Source organism: Oncorhynchus mykiss, chromosome 20, assembly GCF_057628025.1.
Source record: "Oncorhynchus mykiss isolate SJ-2025 chromosome 20, ASM5762802v1, whole genome shotgun sequence".
NCBI classification, from domain to species: domain Eukaryota; kingdom Metazoa; phylum Chordata; class Actinopteri; order Salmoniformes; family Salmonidae; genus Oncorhynchus; species Oncorhynchus mykiss.
Window position 1 is genome coordinate 13,249,514 of NC_143041.1, and position 21,483 is coordinate 13,270,996.

The 21,483-nt window shown below is 41.8% G+C and overlaps 2 protein-coding genes and 1 long non-coding RNA gene across 5 annotated transcripts; all 3 read right to left on the reverse strand.

Annotated features, from left to right (window-relative positions):
• Window positions 1-1,422: 1,422 nt before the first annotated feature.
• LOC110498919 (uncharacterized) lies at window positions 1,423-4,331 on the reverse strand. The gene is made up of 4 exons (XM_021575626.3): window positions 4,051-4,331; window positions 3,539-3,910; window positions 2,939-3,069; window positions 1,423-2,426 (listed from the first exon to the last, which is right to left on the reverse strand). The coding sequence occupies exons 1-4, from the start codon at window positions 4,115-4,117 to the stop codon at window positions 2,274-2,276; spliced, it is 723 nt and encodes a 240-aa protein (XP_021431301.1). The 5' UTR covers window positions 4,118-4,331; the 3' UTR covers window positions 1,423-2,273.
• Window positions 4,332-5,396: 1,065 nt separating this feature from the next.
• Window positions 5,397-7,108, reverse strand: LOC118942031 (uncharacterized). Of its 2 annotated transcripts, none has more exons than XR_005037917.2 (3): window positions 6,958-7,108; window positions 5,933-6,001; window positions 5,397-5,735 (listed from the first exon to the last, which is right to left on the reverse strand). It is a non-coding gene; the product is annotated as an uncharacterized LOC118942031 (long non-coding RNA). The 2 variants fall into 2 exon arrangements; XR_016489329.1 differs by having other exon boundaries at window positions 5,933-5,997; window positions 6,958-7,071.
• A 1,586-nt stretch (window positions 7,109-8,694) lies between these two features.
• LOC110498921 (nuclear prelamin A recognition factor) lies at window positions 8,695-21,459 on the reverse strand. 2 transcript variants are annotated; one of them, XM_021575634.3, is made up of 11 exons: window positions 20,957-21,459; window positions 19,406-19,489; window positions 19,003-19,212; window positions 18,345-18,477; window positions 18,034-18,168; window positions 17,399-17,517; window positions 17,110-17,239; window positions 13,050-13,122; window positions 11,109-11,246; window positions 10,771-10,928; window positions 8,695-10,436 (listed from the first exon to the last, which is right to left on the reverse strand). In XM_021575634.3, the coding sequence occupies exons 2-11, from the start codon at window positions 19,460-19,462 to the stop codon at window positions 10,177-10,179; spliced, it is 1,413 nt and encodes a 470-aa protein (XP_021431309.1). In that variant the 5' UTR covers window positions 19,463-19,489; window positions 20,957-21,459; the 3' UTR covers window positions 8,695-10,176. The 2 variants fall into 2 exon arrangements, with proteins under 2 accessions (XP_021431309.1, XP_021431310.1); XM_021575635.3 differs by having other exon boundaries at window positions 19,406-19,477; window positions 20,957-21,420.
• Window positions 21,460-21,483: the final 24 nt, after the last annotated feature.

A 21,483-nucleotide genomic window follows, 5' to 3' on the forward strand; every position in this document is an offset into this window, starting at 1 on the left:
GGTTTCTACTGACAATTGAAATGTACAAACTATGGCATAAAGGAACGATGAGTAGATAAAAGGCAATCCGTAATTCCGATTAAGATATTAGTGAGCGAGCTAAGATGGACAAAGTCAATATGAATTTGTTCAGCATTTTTCAAATGTTCAGCAACAGAATTCAGAACATGGTCCATTCTTACAGTATTGTCCCTGTACACCAAGTCAGAACCGTAGGATAAATTAGGGGGCATATAAGCAGACAAGGAAAGCTCTTACAATATTCAATGATGACATTTCTCTAAAACAGGCTATAGGCTACATGTGCACCACCAAGTCAGAGGCTAAAGTAGGCTAAATTATGAGGGGGAAAGGGACCAGATTATTAGGGTGAGGCACATGGGCTACTAAGAGCTTACTACCAACATACACTTAGTATTACTTTCTTAGCTACAGTATACATATCTCCCTGACATATTACATCATTTATGCAGCAGCATACAACACATTTTTGGACTCACCTTGTTGTGCTGTGCTCATTTGAACAGGAAGGTGGCATGGCGGTTCTTCTTGTGGGAATATTTTGTCATCAAAGTCTGGAATTCTCAGGATTTATGATGCTTTCAAGACAACTGGGAACTCCAAGAAAACAACGTTCATTCACGATGTTAGTGATCTTCAGGTCAGAGGTCTAGAAAGAGGCCTGAGTTTCCGACTTGGAATTCTGAGTTGGATGACCGTTCAAAAAGTATTTTCCCAGTCTGAGATTCCCAGTTGTTTTGAACGCGTCAGAAGTCATGCTGGATTGACAGCAGGGTCAATGTATTCAACCTTTTCTGGCCCATGGTGTGTTACGAGTGAATGTTTATCCTTTTAAGCTTGGAAAAGAGACCCTTAAACCCAGACCTGGACCACACACCCTCTCCACTAAATAGCAGGCTAGTGATTGCTTTGCGAAGCTTTCACTTAGCCACTGATTCTTTCTCAACCACTCATTGTTGAATTTGCGATTTCCAACTTGTTGTGTAATGTTTATGGCCGATGAGCACCGATACGTTTTATCTTTCATTTCTCTTCATATGACAAGGATTGAAAAGGATTTGCCAGTAGATTGACGACAATCAAAGCTATGGTAGATATAATGTGATTTGACATCATTTGATCTGTGCCAATGACCTTGAGCCTGCTTGGTTGCGCACTTCTAATGTAAATCTATGGCAGCACCCAAGGGCTTGAATTTTCGAGCTCTCCCTGTAGATTTTGCAGTGATGTAGTGTCCCCATGAGTGACAGAACACTGAGCCAATCACGGTGCAACTAAAGAACATTACCAACCTCGACGCTCCGTATTTTCCACTGGCTGCTCCACCACCACAGAAATCACTGAGCTAGGCTGAAACACCCGCATTTTGAAGCTGCCTCAAGAAAGCAAAAAGAGACCATGTCTGTATGCAGCTTTATTTTTTTTTCACATTGTTTGCAAACTGATTTGTGACACGTATTAATGCCAAAATAACACGCAACCCCCCAAAAAGATATATATAAATCAACTAAACAGCTGGGGCTCGCCGCTCTCTGTCAGTGAGACCAGGGAATCCATAAATACAAAGTAATGCAGCAATATCTCTTTAAATGGCTATGTGTTGACTTGACTGACACATGCCTATTTTATATCTCTCACTTGCGTGGAATGTATATTCAGCTTGGACACATTAGGACATGTCAGATGAAGAGCAGGATAATCTAACAGATTAGCACAACATTGTCGAAACACTTAAATCTACAGGATGTGCAAAAAACTAAACAATTGACCCGTTCACACATTAGACAGCCGATATATGATCTGAGAGCATGTCAGACATCAAACTGCAGGATGTGGTATGGTACGTTGCTGTTAGCATCACTGAGTCACATAGAAAGAGTCTTTCTGTTAACATAGACAATTCCCATAACAATCGGAAGTGGAGACACAAAAGAAGAGAAAAACAGACATTTGGTGAGAAAGAGCTCATGAGAACAGTAGCCTAACAAAATGCACATAATTGCACACTATTTAATTGCACGGATGTTTCTGTCAGATGCAATGAACAGAAATGCACAACTACCAACTTGGCAAATAAACGCAAATAATGGATTGCTCAGACAGACGTCTGAAAATATATCTGAAATCTAGCCAAAAACAGTAAGTAAAGAACATTCCATTAGTGAGAACAGACAGTAGGCGTAACTGCGTAGACACTCTAAAGGTAAATCATTACCGCAATTGCAGAATAACTTATTCCATTCCCTTCAATGTTACAGTTTCCCTTTAAAGTTGACATGGTCTGGAGAGCTGCTGGAGTAGATGAACTGTGGGTCAGCAGTGGGCCTGTGCTGTGGACACACATGCTGGTGGTGGTGATGGTGGTGTCTTCTATTGTCCCTGGCTGGTGTGTAGTGCTTTCTGGTCTGTAGGAAAACATAGAGATGTTTAAATTCATATTCACACTCATCTTAGACTTCATCCAAAATGGTGGGGTTAGTGGGCATGGGCATGGGCAAAGGCACGGTTTAATAGGCCCTCCTCTTGGCCGCAGAGACAAAATGTTGCTGTTTTAAAGCTAATTTCCTGCAATTCTACACATTTTGTCATGGGACTGAGAGAATTTTCAGTTTTAAAGATAATTTCCTGCAATTATATACATTTAGCCTTGACCTATGCCTTGTTCTTATGCTATCTGGAATGACTCAAACATGACAAAGAAATCATTCGGGGGACCCAGCCCATGACATTTTTGGAATTTCAGATTCTCCCTGAGAATGGTGATTGTTAGTTCTCAAAGATAATCTTATTTATTGAAAATATATTGCTCCAATATGTTTAATGTTACACTGAAAACGTTTTTTACCATCCCGAAAATTATTGTAATTACTACTTGAATGTTTTTGCAGTGGCAAATATAAGGGAAACATTGGCTTACCCGTGTGCATCGCCACATCAGAGCTCCAATGAAGAGGAAGAAGATGACGATGAAGGCCGTCCAACTCAACACAATCAAGATGAGTTCCATGATGGTCTGACCGCCGCCACAGCTCTTCTCTGGATCTCTCTCTGTATGGAGGGGAGAGGGAAGTAGAAGAAGTGGTTCAGCTTCATGTCTTCTTGAAAAACTCTGGGCCCTCATTATAGCCCTTTGACTCTGACCCAGAGTTTTTCCTGGCCTGGTCAACTGCTCAGGGAAAACTCATTCAAAAGAAATTCAAAGGAATATGGTGAGTCCATATTGCACATATTGGAACACAATACCTGACATATTGTGCACTAATCATGATCATGGCTTGTACTAGCACATTAAAACCACTTACATCAGTTGTGGTATGTTGTTGAAATAGTAGAGATTGATATTGTCACACCGCAATCATAAAAAAGTGTGGAACAGACAGTTCTAGAATAATGATTGGATACCAAGTCTTTGTTAATCCAGGAAGAGAAAGACAATCTGAATGAAACATGGAATTCACCCTAACCCTGATGAATAACATGTCTTCTTCTTCTTTAATAAAAATAATCATATTTGTACCTCTGACAATGATGATGGTGCCATTACTGTGCCGCTGTACCAGCACTTTCCCTTTGGTATCGTAGTACCTCCAGCTGCAGTAGTAACTGTCTGTGTCCTCCACCCCAAGCTGGGACAGCCTCAGTGTGAAATCACAGCACCGCTTGACCTCCTGGTCCTGGTCTGACACCACTGTGACCCGACCTCTGAACCCATTGTGGATTGTGGTCCTACCGACTGCTCTGTCAGCTATCGACAAGTACAGCACATCTCTGTTGTTGTGGAATCGACCCCTGAGGTAGAGGCCTGTGGGGTCCGGTAGCGATGTGGAGCAGAGGATCTCGGCCGAGGAGTTGACCTTCATCAGAGCTACAGCACTGGGGCTCTGGGAAACTTGCAGGGAGAGAGATAGATAGACAGGGGCCCAGGATTTAGACATATTGTTATTATGAAGACAAGAATGCCACCTTGGTCCTCCTTTTTTTTGTCTGACGGTTAATTGTCCATTTAGGGTCAACTAAAAACTCACTTACCTGTCCAGGTGAGCACTGCAGGGCTGCAGAGGAGTCCCAGCACACATCTCCACAACAGAACATCCATCCTGCCGACTAGGTACCAGCTGCATTTATCAGAGAGCTCCAAACACTCTTCCACACGCGCAAAACACTCACAACTGACTGGTGAACTGTCTTTTGGCAGGGTAAAATGGTGAACAACTGAATAAATGGATAGAGAAGAGTTTCCTCTGTTGACTTGTTCACAGGAAGTGTTGTGGTTATTTTCTGCTGACGGGTACTCTATGTGCTGTGATAACTGAAATGTACATTATTGTTGGAGATAATAATTCGGCACAAGACAACAAGCTCTATATGAGAGAAATAACATTATGAAGACTGGTTATTTACAAACGTTTATTTGTACACAAATCAATAACATTTTATATTAATTAAAAAAACATGAGTCCCAGAAAATTACGTCAGAGTTTAGGCTAAAACTAAAAACAAGTTTAGCTTAGTAGTTATGAAAACAATGCTTGTGAGAATATTACAGAATATTACAACATCAATGTATATATAGACCAAAACCAACTCCCTTTGTAAACAAGCTTAAGGGTTATGAAAAGGGTTCTACCTGGAACCAGAGTTATTCAAAGGGTTCTCCTATGGGGATGGTTCTAGATAGCACCCTTTTTTCTGTGAAAGACGATTATTAGTGATTTCACTAACTGATTCCACAAATGTTGGTGCAAAACTAATTTAGGTGCAAAAGTGAGTAGTGTTTTATTGGTATGGAATGCATCTGACATACAGCAACATAGCAGAGGTCAACGTGGAGTTCATTTCGAAAGAACCAACAAGACAACTGGCTCACGCTGAATGTTATGCAGGCACCAGGGTAACGGCCTCTCTTGAACCTTCAGGGCTCTCATCAGTGTTGTTGTTGCTCTGGGTCATAGAACTCTTGAGTCGTTCCATCAATCTTCTGCCAGAACGAGAAGTTTTTAGAAACAATAGAACGCCCAGAACAGCGACGACGCAGATGATAACAACCAGAGCTAACCATACTTGTTGCTTTCTCCAGTTGTCAACACTTTTCGCTGAGAAAATAAAGATAAGTTTGCAGTGAACACACTGAATACTCACAAACGTCACAGTACAAAGCCCTATATTGAATTTATATAGGAATATTGTATTATCATATTTAATAATTACTAAAGCTTTTCCTGGTCATATCACATGATCGGGAAAAACTCAGGGCCCATTTAACCCTAGTCAATATAGACTGGTCACTGTCCGGTAAAGCAGAGCATATTTTACCGGACAGTGAATTGACACAGGAGTAGTTGATGTAGTGCTTTGTGCTTTAGCATTGTACTCACCAGTAACTGCATCAGTGAAAAAGCTTGTTGTCCCTGAACCAATCCCACAGTTTGTGCCAATGTAAAAAGTGTAATTACCCTCATCAGCTTTTGTAACATTTTCTTTCGTATAATAGTAGTGTGGTGCTTCCGTTTCTATCTTGTGACAGTCTTTCCCACATTCCCGTAGTACATTATCTGCATACTTCCATGCAAACCACTCAGTAACACATGTTGTGTCATTTGTGGTCCCCTTCGTCCCATGTTTGATAGTTTGTATGGCAGTGTAATCCACTGTACAGCACAGTGTTAGTTGCTGGTCTTTTGAAACCGATATATTGTCACACGTTACTGTAACCCCTGGAAAGCAAAAAGGATATCAATGAATAAAAGGATATCAATGGATGACATCAGTATGATAAATATGCTCATATATATACAATGATAAAAGTGGACATTCACATGTTCATTATCATATATAACAATGCTGTATTATATTGTATTATATTGTACCAAAACAAACATCATTTCACCTAAGTTTGCAGTTTGAAATTTACCTTGTCCTTGTGGAGTTCCCAAAACCAGAGACAGAAACAACAGAAGCATTTTGCCAGTGAGTTATCTGTCTTAAAGCACAAAGAAAAAAGACCACAACACATGACTAACTTAAAGAGTATATGTACAGTGCCTTGCAAAAGTATTCATACCCCTTGGATTTCTTCACATTTTATTGGGTTACAAAGTGGGATTCAAATTGATTTAACTGTACAACTAAATACTCTGTCATGTCAAAGTGGAATATATATACAGTACCAGTCAAAGGTTTGGACATACCTACTCATTCAAGGGTTTTTATTTATTTGTACTATTTTCTACATTGTAGAATAATAGTAAAGACATCAAAACTATGAAATAACACATGGAATCATGTAGTAACCAAAAAGATGTTAAACAAATCAAAATATATTATAGATTTTAGATTCGTCAAAGTAGCCACCCTTTGCCTTGATGACAGCTTTGCACAATGGGCATTCTCTCAACCAGCTTCACCTGGAATGCTTTTCCAAAAGTTTTGAAGGAGTTCCCACATATGTTGAGCACTTGTTGGCTGCTTTTACTTCACTCTACGGTCCAACTCATCCCAAACCATCTCAATTGAGTTGAGGTCGGGTGATTGTGGAGGCCAGGTCATGAAAGAGACAAACTGACACATTTTCATGTGTCCCGCAGTTTGGCAGGTGATGACGTTAGACCCGATGATGTGTTTCTGCGCATGAGTTTAGCTAGCCAACGTTGCCAAGACATCACCTACAAGTGTGATCAGGGATTTCTAATTGTGTCAGCCCCAGTCCCAGAGTACACAAAAATATTTTCAAGTTTATGCAGTTTCCTCTCTCCACAGCCTCAGTGCCAAAGAAACACCCACAGTTCAGCTGAATTCACCATCAAACACAGACTCTAAAGGTCATTCTGAGAAAGAGACCCTGAGCGTAACCATGAGATGTCACCTCGAAGTCAGGTGACTAATAAATCCTGACACACACACACACAATGATCTAAATAGTACATATAATGCACTTACAAGCTCACAGCCTCTGGAGGTTCTTCTGTCCAATAAATCCATACAATGCAGTGTCCCAGGTTATAACTGTGGGAGAAGTGAGTGGGTGGAGAGAGTGGATATTCCACTTTTAACTTTCCCTATCTTTCCTGAGGCAATCTGCAAATGATATGGCTCTCATTGGAGGAGGTACCTTAAACAAATCAAATGCCAACAGGATGCAGTATTACACTGTCATGATGTCTCTCTCTGACAGGTCTCGACAGGTTTTAACATGGGCACTGAGGGAGGACAAAGCCTGAATAGTTTTTTTTTTCCCTGTTTTCACTAGACTTTTTGTTGGGCTCAATCAACATTCCCAATCACATGTTTGTAGGGGCTGTATTTGTATTGAATCCTGCCAAAGCAGCAGCTACTCTGCCTGGGGTCCAGCAAATTTAAGGCAGTTTATACAATTTTAAAAACATTACAATACTCACAGATTTCACAACACACGGTGTGCCCTCAGGCCCCTACTCCAACACTACCACATATCTACAGTACTAAATCCATGAAGAGTCAAGGTCGGCAAAACTAGGGCCTGTAGGACCTGCCCTGTTGATAGTGCTGTTAAGAAGGCAGAGCATCACTTTACTAGGGACAGACTTCTCCCCATCTGAACTACTACTGCATCAATAAAAAAGAAAACACAACCAGCTTTAGTGTAGTCAAAGAAAACACAACCAGCTTTAGTGTAGTCAAAGAAAACACAACCAGCTTTAGTGTAGTCAAAGAAAACACAACCAGCTTTAGTGTAGTCAAAGAAAACACAACCAGCTTTAGTGTAGTCAAAGAAAACACAACCAGCTTTAGTGTAGTCAAAGAAAACACAACCAGCTTTAGTGTAGTCAAAGAAAACACAACCAGCTTTAGTGTAGTCAAAGAAAACACAACCAGCTTTAGTGTAGTCAAAGAAAACACAACCAGCTTTAGTGTAGTCAAAGAAAACAAAAGCTCATGACAAACTCATCGGAAACAATATGTAGTATGCACTGCTGAGACAAAGCAACAAACAGTAAAAGCAAACATGGACTTATATATGGTCAAATCTGTTTACAGTTTGAAAGGAAAATAAACTAAACCAGACTTTCCTGATTCCCAAAATAGAATACACACTGTACAAGAAAGAGGGGAGAAAGAGGGTAGATCTGGGCCCTGCTCCAATATCCAGCCACAGCAGCATACTATTTACAGGTTTACTGCCATCCTCTGGTTGCATTTTTATTTCAATATATACACACTCACAGACATCGTCACTCCAACACAAACACTCACTCCATCATTTGCTCACTCACACATAATATGCACATACATTTTATACTGACTCTACACACCCACTCACGTGCAAGCTGCAGCTACGCTGTTCATCTTATATCCTGTTGCCTATTCCCCTTACCCCTACACATATCTACCTCAATCACACCAGCAAATATGGTATTGGATCTGATTTTTTTAATATTTCCTGTATATTCAACTGTACTTGTGACATTAAAATGTGCAACTATAGTTTACAGGGGTGAAAGAGCCCTAGCCTGCACTCCTAAAATGCAACCTTTGCATCACTTTATTTTTGTCAGAACAGAGGTGGATGATTTGTTGGGTTTTCCACACATTTTCAAAATTCTAGGATCTAGAGTCTATAGCATTCTAGAGAGAGAGAGAGACAGGCTAAGGGATATATTCTCAGTCCCATTTCAGAATTTATTCAAATCAGACTGATTTCCAGGTTAGAATTGTTTTAATGCTCATCAATCAATACAACACAGACACTATATGGTCAAATAAAACAATAACCTTAAAAGGGCCAATCTGTGATTGGTACATTCACTTTTGGACTTGTAAATGGATTGATGTGTACCCAATAACGATTGAAAAATAACTTAGAAATGCCTCATGCTTAGATCAACTGTTGTACCCCATCAGAACCCTAAATATGAGCTTGTTTTATTCATTTGTTTGTAAACAATGTGAATATGGAAAAAAAAAGTGTTATTCACTGTGTATTCATTCCTTGTGTCACTAATTCTATGTTTTATATCTTTAACTCTGCATTGTTGGAAAAGGACACGTAAGTAAGCATTTCACTGTTTGTCTACACCTGTTGTTTACGAAGCATTTGGCTAATAACATTTGATTTGTTATGGTTAAAACTATCATTTTTAAATCATAAATGGTCAGTCTCTCTCCAGGTCCCTCTTGAAAAAGAGATGTTATCTCAATGGGGAAAAAAAACCTGTATTAATAAAGGCTAAACAAAATACAAATAAATGAAAAAGTCTCAATAGCTTTGTCTATGAATTTGAGAGTGGTTATATTTCTCCATCCCTATCCCACAGCCATTTACCAAATTGATTGCAGTGATTATTACATGGATGAACACACGCAATGCAAATGGCAGTCACAACAGCACTATCAGCATTATTAGTGAGAAGATCTAGCATTTTCAATCAATTGATTGATCATTTTGGAATCACAGGAGACAAAACAACATGTACATTTCACAGTTGAAACAAGTACACCTGGTTTTATGTTGAACATTTTGGGTATTTTTACCCCTCTGAAATGCAATACTACTAAGGCATCTAGATCTTCTTACAGGCTTAACATTCAGTACATGTTAACAGGACACATTTGTGTGAGTTTTTCAGCTTCATCCCCTTGGATCGAATACTATTCCTCCCAGGGTTACTGCTCCTTTGGCTGGCAGATGAAATGTTGTCCATCCTGCAAATGTGTCCCTCTGGATTAAATGTTGTGGTCCGTCACATAATTGATTTGCGCTGGAATCTAGCCCACATATTTGGCACTAGCGTCCTTTTCCCATATCTTTGTTTCCCCCTCCATGGTGTGAGAGCACAGTGGACCAGCCTCCACAGCAGTCTAGAGCAGTGAAACAGATGGAACAACAGCACCACCTTGTGGCATATTGAAGTCCAGAATTAAGTCTTTCTGGGATATACTGGTCCAGTCTTTTCCATAGATTATTCTTTAGGCGGGGTGCAAAAGACCACAAAAGCAACATCCTGGTCCTCTGGCCGTCCCCACCTATACAATGGTACCTATGGGAAGCATTGTAATGGTCCTTAGAAAAGAAAGGGTCAGTGTCCTGATTACCCCTCATATTGGGCTTTTGGATGTTGAGGTGTGTTGGAGTTTTCTGTGTGTGTGCGCGTGTGTGTACGAGAGGTGTGTGTGTCTCTCTCACCACTGTATGTGCGGGGGCTTTGTGTGTGTCAGTGTCTGGCTGGGGCTCTGCTGTGTGTACTGTGTGTGTAGGAGTGTGTTGGCGTGCGTGGAGTCCTGTCCCTCCAGCCAGTCCTGGTAGAGAAAGTGTAGGCCAGGGTTGGTGTCAGGCAGCCTGACTGGTAGACTGCTGTAGGCCTCCTCCATCTGCTGAACCAAGGCTTTGTCCACCCGGCCTCCTGTCTCTCCCTGCGCCTGCCCACGACCACTCACACAACCTGGGGAGAGAGAGGGAAGAGAATAGAAGAGGGGGAGAGAGAGAGAAGATGGGAGAATGAAGGGTCAACATTCATTGGGACAATAAAGATCACACTAAATTACTACTGAGGTTTCTACATGAATTCAGCTTCCTCAGTTACATTTTTTACACTTGCAACGGTGGATTTAAGTTCAATGGCAGCCTAGTCTGGGGTTACTCAATTGTACAAAAAAAAATGATTTGTGCAAGAATTTCTAACACAGGTTTTCACAATTGCCTCGTCGCATTTACCCAAAACCAAATCAGAACTAGGAAGTAGATGTGACTGACAGGTGGCTGGGCCAATGGGTTACCTCCGGGGCAGGAGAGCACTTCCACCAATTGGTAGGGGACGTGTCCTTTCCTCATGCGGTGGACCAGGGTCTGGATGTTCCTGAAGCCGTAGACGGATGCAAACTGTAGCAGCACCTCCCCATCCCGCTCCAGACACACCTCCTGAAAGTCACGGTTCCTAGAGGGAGGGAGGGGGGAGACAGAATGAGAGGGATATTTAAACTCAAGTCCTCTTTTACAGCTTGCTTCCTCTACCCCCTTTCCTACCCCTCTCTGCTCTCATCCTTCCCTCTCCATCTTTCTCAGTTCAAGGTCTTCAACTTCTCTCTCTGTCCCAGTCATCCCTCTCACAACTTACCTGAGAGTCTTGTATGTGATCTCCTCTACATCCAGACTAAACAGTTCAGAAGCAGCATATTTGAAGATGTGTTCCAGGAAGCCCTCCGATCCTCTGCCCTGGTGTCTCACCAAGGCTGGATCCCCCGCCTCACCCAGGCTAACATGGAGACGAAGAAGAACGTGACACACTGAACCGAACACACAGAAATAGACTCACAGACACACACATAATAATAATAATAATAATAATAAACTATTTGTTTAGGGCTTTCAATACAAGTAAAAACGTACTTCATATCATAAAATAACAAAACAGAAGTGCTAACAAAGAAACAAAATATAGATTATTCAGTTGTTAGCAATTTTCAGCCAATCTCCAAACTTCCATTCTTGAGCAAGATTCTGGAGAAATTGGTTTTCAAATAGCTAAAAGAGTTGAGTGCCAACAGTATTTTTCTCTTGGTCCTTGTACTCTTAGATTTAAGTACTGCATTAGACACTGTTGACCATGATGTCCTTCTGGACAGACTGGAGAGGTGAGTTGGCCTCTCCGGTCCACTTCTAAATTGGTGTAGGACCTATTTAACCGGTTGAGAGTTTGTCACCCTTGGTGAACATAACTCAGAGAGAATATCACATATCACATGTGGCGTACCAAGGTTAGATTTTGAGTCCGGTACTGTTCAGTTTATATATATATATGTTACCCCTTGGCAGCATTATCAGAAAGCATGGATTTTCACTGCTTCGCACACAATACACAGCTTTACATTTCTGTGTCACCAGAGGAATTTAGCTCCGTGGATAAACGATTAGACTGCATTAGTGATTGAAAATACTTCCTCCAGCTAAATCAAGACAGAGGTAATTATTGTTGGAGCCAAAGCACAGAGAGATAATGATTTTTTAATTCACTAAGCAAGTCAGTTAAGAACAAATTGTTATTTACAACGACGGCCTACCCCGGCCAAACTCCCAATCACGGCCGGACGTAATACAGCCTGGAATCGAATCAGGGACTGTAGTGACGCCTCTTGCACCGAAATGCCGTGCCTTAGACCTCTGCACCACTCGGGAGCCCGCACTCTACCAGGTAAAAAACCTAGGTGTAATTTTAGATTCTGAACTCAATTTTGAATCCCACATTAGGAATGTGACCAAAATAGCTTTTACCACAGTGCCATGGTGCAGCCATTTCTCTTTCAGGCTGATACAGAGAGACTCATCAATGCTTTTATTGCAAGCAGGCGTGACTACTGTCATGCTCTCCTGTTTGGTCTACCCAAGAAAGCCATTGGCCCTCTGAAAACATACAGAATTCTGCAGCACGGGTACTGACCAGACGGAGAGCACACATTACACCGGTTTTAAGGTCTCTGCATTGGCTGCCTGTGAGTTTTAGAATTCATTTTAAGATTCTTCTATTGGTTTTTAAATCAATCCACGATTGTGCAACTCAATACATGTCAGACATGCTTTTAAGTTATGTACCCAGTAGGTCCCTCAGTTCCTCTGGCACTGGTCTTTTAACTATCACAAAGCCTGGGACAAAGAGGCATGGAGGCAGCCTTTAGTTATTATGTCCCCAGCCTCTGGAATAGCCTGAGGGGGGCTGAAACTGTGGACATATATAAAAGAGATCTTAAAACACATCTTTTTAGCTTTGCTTTTCCTTAGGGTGCTTTTTAGTTGTTCAGTTTGTGTCTTTCTTTTGTTTAATGTTTGTTGTGTAGTAAAACATTTCAGCTTTTATTCATTTATTATTTTATTTGTTGATTCTTATAAAGCACATTGCATTGCATTCCATGTCTGAAATGTGCTGTATAAATAAAGCTTGATTTGATTTCATTGATTAGGAGGAAGGACACACACACACCACCGCTTCACTGAGCAATGAACCCCACATTGAGCAATGACACAAACTTCCTGATAAGAGGCCAGTGAAAAGTGAAACACTCACACGTGGTCTAGAGGGACGGAGTCTAGGTCTGCTAGTGACACCTTCATCTGCTCCATCATGTGGAACACCTCCCCTGGAACACACACACGGATTTACAGTCTTACATTAAACAATGGACAAATTATAAAACCTACAGGTTTACAGTATAAACACGAATGACATCCCTCACTGTCTGATGTTTCTCAATTTCTGGGGATAGAGAAGGGGTAATGAAGTGGGTCTAGGTATAGGAGACAGGGAATTGAAAGAATAGCTGGCATCGAGGCATCTTGTGTGAGAGGAGGAGGCTGGAAATGCTGAAAGGAAGAAAATAAATAGATAGATAGATAGATAGATAGATAGATAGATAGATAGATAGATAGATAGATAGATAGATAGATAGAGAGAGAGAGAGAGATGAAGCAGATAGACATACCTCTCCCTGTCTGAGTCTGTAATAGTAACATGTTTCAAGCAGACCACCATAGTGTTCTTGGGCACAGGGACTAAGGTAACCTGCCTAAATGACTACCGACCCGTAGCACTCACCACTGTAGCCATGAAATGCATTGAAAGGCTGGTCATGGCTCACATCAACACCATTATCCCAGAAACCCTATACCCACTCCAATTTGCATACCGCACCAACAGATGATGCAATCTCTATTGTACTCCACACTGCCCTTTCACACCTGGAAAAAAGGAACACCTACGTGAGAATGCTATTCATTGACTACAGCTCAGCGTTCAACACTATAGTGCTCTCAAAGCTCATCACTAAGCTAAGGAACCTGGGACTAAACACCTCCCTCTGTAACTGGATCCTGGACTTCCTGACGGCCCGCCCCCCAGGTGGTAAGGGTAGGTAGCAACACATCCTCCATGCTGATCCTCAACACGGGGGCCCCTCAGGGGTGTGTGCTCAGTCCCCTCCTGTACTCCCTGTTCACTCATATTTCAAACACCAACATTAAGATTGCTGATGACAACAGTGAGAGAGCCTATAGGGAGGAGGTCAAAGACCTGACCGTGTGGTGCAAGGGCAACAACCTCTCCCTCAACCTGATCAAGACAAAGGAGATGATTGTGGACTACAGGAAAAGGAGTACCAAGCATGCCCCCATTCTCATTGACAGGGCTGCAGTGGAGCAGGTTGAGAGCTTCAAGATCCTTGGCGTTCACATCACCAACAAACTAACATAGTCCAAGCACACCAAGACAGTCGTGAAGAGGGTACGACAAAATCTATATCCCCTTAGAAGACTGAAAAGATTTGGCATGGGTCCTCAGATCCTCAAAAGGTTTTACAGCTGCACCATCGAGAGCATCTTAACGGGTTGCATCACTGCCTGGTATGGCAATTGCTTGGCCTCTGACCACAGGGCGTGTATGGCCCAGTACATCACCGGGGCCAAACTTCCTGCCATCCAGGACCTCTATACCAGGCAGTGTCAGAGGAAGGCCCTAAAAATTGTCAAGGTCTCCAGCCACCCTAGTCATAGACTGTTCTCTCTGCTACCGCACGGCAAGCGGTACCGGAGTGTCAAGTCTAGGTCCAAGAGGCTTCTAAACAGCTTCTACCCCCAAGCCAAAAGACTCCTGAACATCAAATAGCAACCCAGACTATTTTCATTGCCCCCACCCACTCTTCTACACTGCTGCTGCTACTCTCTGTTATTATCTATGCATAGTCACTTTAATAACTCTACCTACATGTACATATTACCTCGACACCGGTGCCCCCGCACATTGACTCTGTACCGGTACCCCCTGTATATAGCCTCGCTATTGTTATTTACTGCTGCTCTTTAATCATTTGTTATTCTTATCTCTTCAACAAGTTGTAGGTATTTTCTTAAAACTGCATTTTTGGTTAAGGGCTTGTAAGTAAGCATTTCACGGTGTTGTATTCGGCACGTATTCGGCACGTGACAAATAACATTTTTTTTATACAGTGCCTTCAGAAAGTATTCAAAACATTTGACTTTTTCCACATTTTGTTGTGTTACAACCTGAATTTAAAATGTATTAAAATTGAGATTTTGCGTCACTGGCCTACACACAAACCTCATAATGTCAAAGTGGAATGTTTGTTTGTTTTTTTTGGGAGGGGGGGATTACGGGGCGGCAGGGTAGCCTAGTGGTTAGAGCGTTGGACTAGTAACCGAAAGGTTGCAAGTTCAAATCCCTGAGCTGACAAGGTACAAATCTGTCGTTCTGCCCCTAACCCACTGTTCCTAGGCCGTCATTGAAAATAAGAATTTGTTCTTAACTGACTTGCCTAGTTAAATAAAGGTAATAAAAAATAAATAAAATTACAGGGACTTCTCAGGGACTTCACCGTGAGGCCAATGGGGCCACGAGGCCAGTTTAATGGCTGTGATGGGGAAAAAAACAGGATGAAAAGAAGAAAGCCTGTACAGAATAAAATATATTCCAAAACATGCATCCTGTTTGCAATAAGGCACTAAAGTAAAACTTCAAAAAATGTGGCAAAGAATTTGTTAACTTTATGTCCTGAATACAAAACGTTATGTCTGGGGCAAATCCACACAACACGTCACCGAGTAGCACTCCTCATATTTTTAAGCATGGTTGTTAAGCTGCATCATGTTATGGGTCTGCTTGTCAACAAAAATATGATTCAGACCCTTTACTCAGTACATCTGTATTTGGGGAGTTTCTCCCATTCTTCTCTACAGATCCTCTCAAGCTCTGTCAGTTTGGATGGGGAGCATCCCTGCACATCCATTTTCAGGTCTCTCCAGAGATGTTCGATCAGGTTCAAGTCCGGTCTCTGGCTGGGCCACTCAAAGACATAGAGACTTGTCCCGAAGCTACTCCGTTGTCCTGTTGGAAGGTGAACCTTCACCCCAGTCTGAGGTCCTGAGCACTCTGCAGCAGGTTTTCATCAAGGATCTCTCTGTACTTTGCTCCATTCATCTTTCCCTCGATCCGGACTAGTCTCCCAGTCCCTGTCGCTGAAAAATATCCCCACAGCATGATGCTGCCACCACCATGCTTCACCATAGGGATGGTGCCAGGTTTCCTCCAGGTTTCCGCTTGGCATTCAAGACAAAGAGTTCAATCTTGGTTTCATCAGACCAGAGAATCTCATTTCTCATGGTCTGAGAGTCTTTAGGTGCCTTTTGGCAAACTCCAAGCGGGCTGTCATGTGCCTTTTACTGAGAAGTGGCTTCTGGCCACTCTACCATAAAGGCCTGATTGGTGGAATGCTGCAGAGATGGTTGTCTTTCTGGAAGGTTCTCCCATCTCCACAGAGGAACTCTGGAGCGCTGTCAGAGTGACCATTGGGTTTTTGGTCACCTCCCTGACCAAGGCCCTTCTCCCCGATTGCTCAGTTTGGCCAGGTGGCCAGCTCTAGGAAGAGTCTTGGTGGTTCCAAACTTTTTCCACTTAAGAATGATGGAGGCTATTGTGTTCTTGGGGACCTTCAATGCTGCAGAAATGTTTTGGTACCCCTCCCCAGATATGAGCCTCGACACAATCCTGTCTCTGAGCTCTACAGGCAATTCCTTTGATATCATGGCTTGCAGCACTGTCAAATGTGGGACCTTATTAGACAGGTGTGTGCCTTTCCAAATCATGTCCATCAATTGAATTCATCACAGGTGGACTCCAATCAAGTTTTAGAAACAAATCAAGGATGATAAATGGAAAGAGGATGTACCTCAGCTCATTTTCAAGTCTCATAGAAAAGGGTCTGAATACTTATGTAAATAATGTATTTATGTTTTTAGTTTTTGCTAAATTTGCAAACATTAAAAAAAAACTGTTTTCATATTGTTATTTTGGGGTATTGTGTGTTATTTTATCAATTTTGGAATAAGGCTGTAACGTAATAAAATGTGGAAAAAGTCAAGGGGTCTGAATACTTTCCGAATGCACATTAGCGTTTTATTTGTCATAATTTTTACAAAAAAAGTTGTCATTATTCTTCCACTTTGACAGAGTATTTTGTGTAGACTGTTGACACAAAAAAAAGACAAATCCATTTTAATCCCAGAAAATTTGGAAAAAGTCAAGGGGTGTAGAGGTAGAGGTAATGAGAGCATAGTACCGGATGTGAGGACACAGTCCACGTCTCTGCTCTCCAGGAGACTGTTGTAGAACTCCTCTCGCACTGCCTCCAGTTTCTTATCAAAGCATGGAGCCACCATAATATGGTAAAGCTTGTCTGGGCTCAGCTTCTACAAACACAAAGCAGACACCACTATTCACCTGCTGTGTGAGATGAGTAACATGGTTAAAACACATGAATAGTGTGGCATCAATCACTATTCACATGTTCTCATGAATTTCATTTAATTGTATGGGATGGGTTGTTACGACACACAAATATCGCTGACCTGTTGTTTGGTGAAATAGTCTTTGACCAGACAGCCCATGATCTGTTGAGGAGACCTGGCCGTACAGATGTGAGGAGTGACCAGACTGCCCAGAACACGCTCAGCGTACCGGATCCACCCTGAACAGAAATAGAATAATGAAATTGACTTGAGTCCTAAGCTTATGGTTTTATTATCTAAAGGGATGGGGTCAGAGAAAGGTGTAGAGCGAGCAAGACTGAAACTGAAAAAAAGAGAACGAGTACACGAGAGAGCGTAAGTAAGCATTTCACGGTAAGGTCTACACCCGTTGTATTCGGTGCATGTGACAAAAACAATTTGATTTGAATGAGAGAGCAGGAGAGGGAGGGCGACTCCCCTCCTGAAAGGCCTATCTCCAGGGAAGGGAGTGGTGTGAGGCTGTGTCTGTATCTCTCTCTCCCAGCCCGGCTCCGCTATCTCTACTTTCAAATAGGAGCTAGGTCCAACCCTTAATACCCGTACCTTAATAATGCCACACATCCCTCAAACAGCACACACAAATGTTAAACTGAAACACAACAGAGCTGCTTAATATTTTATACTCAGGTTGTGGTGTGTGTGTGTGCGCGCAGAGGGAAAGAGGGGGAGGAACAAGGAGATTGTGTAAATATTACCTGGACAGGAGGAGGTGAACATGGGTAGGGCCTGGCTATCATGGTGCCTCCTGCTGTACCTCTGGACAAAGTCTCTCTGGCTCTCCAGAATACTGAAGCCTGCTGCTAGAGTGGTATCAAAGACATACTGCACTCCTACAGACAGAGAGAGAGAAGAGAGAAGAAGGGAAGAGAATGATTCATCTGTTATGGTAGATGCCAACGAATGTACCTCTCTCTCTCTCTCTCTCTCATATCTTTGAGGAAACTACAGGGCTTGTCTGGAATTCCCAGTCAACACAGAGACATAGATACTGTACATGCTCACTTACCCAGGCTCTTGAGGAAGCCACAGAGCTTGCGTGTGGCCTCGGGAATGTCCAGACCGTACTTGACAGCGAAGAAAGGCAGAGACTGGGGACAGACTGACACCACCAGGACCTGGTGTTTAGACACATCACACTTCTGCAATGACAAAAAGAGGGAGAGAGGGACTTGTCAAACATTGGCCGAGAAGAGAGAGACCATTTACCTGGCATCAACACTGAATGCCCCATACATTTCAGTGAAGTGAAATAAAACAATCAGTCTGCATCAGTCTGCATGCCAGGCAAAGAGACCAGCAATAACAACCCACATTAAAACAAATCTGGCATGAGGTCATCTGGAAACTAAGTACAGCAAAGATAACACAATTGCTCCCCTTTCCTCTCAGACAGTATATACCCTTGTCTCTTTAGCTACTATTGAAGCCTTGACATCATAAAGCCTCTCAGATCTCCACAAGTGATTAGGGAGGCTAATCATGTGAGGTTTCCAGGTTTGTACTCATTAGTGACCACCTCAGCAAAAACCTTTTGAAACGTAAAAGGGAAAACATCAGTTCTTATTAGATAAGTTCAAATAGTCCCTCCCCGTTTCAGTCCGTTTTCTTCCATTTGGTGCCTATTGAATACGACCAAGGTAGCCTGGTCAGTGGTCCAGTAGTACCTTGTTGAGACCCAGGACGCGGGCCACCTCCTCCAGGTTCTGTTGGGAGATCTTTAGGCTCTCCTCCTCGGACACACAGCCCTCACAGGACAGACAGGCACTCAGCAACACCTGCTGCTTGAGGAGATGGGAGGAGGCAGGGACCTCTCCGTTGGCTACATCTTCCTCCGGAAGGGAGCTACGGTCTTCATCACTCGGCTTCTTGTTGCACTGGAAATTACCAATCAACCAAAAAAATCTATAAATTAATCAATGTTAGAATTGGACACAATATATGTTTGACTGTAACGTGCAAAAAGTAATGACCTCAAACAACTTGGTCAGATACGACTGGATGGACAATTTCAGTTGCAGAGACACTTGCACACTGCACAGTGAAACCGCAAACATTCCATGGGCTTACCTGTTTAGTGCAATTCTCACACTTCTCCTTGCGTCTTCTGATGTTCTCTTCTGACATTTTTCTGTGAAATGGCTGTGGGTTGGACTTCACACAAACACAGGATCAGTAAGCCATCCAACTCTGGAATAGACCTGGACCTGCACAACACTTCTACACATTTTCCTTGGACAACTGTGGTGTCAACTACTCTACGATCCAAACTAAAATGCTAGTATTTGTGTGTGGGTGTGTGACTCAACTCCACCCAACTTCTACATCATTAGCCCTGTCCTAACCAATCAGGATCATTCTTATCTCAACAGCAGCATATAATAAAGATGGTAAACTGCAGACAAAACAGCTTCCATATCACAACAAAGCATACATAATTGCACCAAGTGTTTCAATAGGCAGGCAATAAAGCTTTATTTGTATAGGCTATGCCATGATAACTATTATGTTGACGGAGAGCCAAAGAATGGACCCAAACCATCTGTGTGTGTCCTCCGAGAAGACTACTGTATTCAAAATGGGCTTACATAGTATACAGTAAATAAAGACACAAATAATCATAAATTATTATTATACATCATTCATCATCATAATTTATATAATAAATGCTAAATAAAGGCTGAAGCCTCTGTTAGAACATATAGGCCTATTATCAGGACCCAATATAAACAGCAATTTATTTAGCTATTTATATCCTGGTAAGAGTTAATTATCTATGATTATGCTTTAAATCTCTAAACAGTAATTGGGGGGAGAAAAACATTCCTTGCTTGGCAACAAATGTGCAATGTCTGGCATGGCTCAGATAACCTATGACGCCTATACCAGGCTCCATCATCAGCCATTAAATGTATTAGTTAAGAATGGTTCTCTTAATAAAGGCTGATAGTGTATTTCGGTTTGTTTATCCAGGTCGCTCTCTTCTTGTACATGAATCCATCCACATGTAAGGAGATGAACAATTAATTGACCAACTGTGTGGAAAAACAAACATTCAATGTCGAAAGTCTTGGCTTTGTCCCTTCAAAATGTGGTATTTCTAATAAGATGAGAGGTGCACCTAAATATTTTTGCACAATGTGTACCCCTCCAAAACAATGGTGTCAATGTTAACAGAAATTGATGAGAAGTGTGCATTCTCCAATGATGAACCGGAAACACTGACACATTTGTTTTACAGATGTTCGTACACTATTCGATTTCGGAGAGATATGGAGGAGTACATACCGAGTAAAACTGGTCACTTTATTGATACTTTGAACTCTTTGAAATGTAGAACTAACGTCATGATTTTGGTCAACGTTATATCCACAAAACCATATAAAATAAAAATAAAAAAAAATAAAAAAAACCCTGCTTTAACGTGTTTTTGATATAATTTGTTTTAATTGAGTCTTAAAATACTAAATAATAAGAAAATATTATCTAAAGTCCATTATTATAACGAATTATCTTGTTATGTTTTGTGTGTCTTTCACGTTCTTGGCAATTATTGAACTCAATGACATCCGATTTTCCCGTATTTATTACATCACTGCACGCACTCACTCACTCACTCACCGGTTGGACGTTTTCTACTAGTCTGACTTTATACAAATAACTTCAGACACCTTTCAAGCTGTTTCGTAAAGGAGAAAGGGGGAGTTTGAGCCAGGGTAATATGTAGCGATGTTTACTCAGCAATATCTGAAGCGATTACGATACCACTGAAAGGCTATAATGGACAATATGCGACTCCGCGATGGTTTCTGTCACAAGACCGTCTGATGTAGAAATGAGTCGGGGGTTCCAGACCGGTTTTCCAGGCGGCTTGACATCAGAATTCGTGAACATTGAACTATAAAAGAACATGAGTGAATCCATTGAGCCCCGGTCAATCAAGGGCGCATGCGTAACCCGGTTCCCTTTGGGTGCGTCACGCGCCACACTTTTGGTGTAAATCAATGACTATATTCTAGTACTGTAAGACACTTCAAATCAAATATGATTGAGATGCGTTTTTTCTTCTTCTATGGGTTTGTGTTATTAAAATATCCGAGACAAGTTGTTAGAAATATTATCATGAGGGGGTGGATAAACTGTAGTTT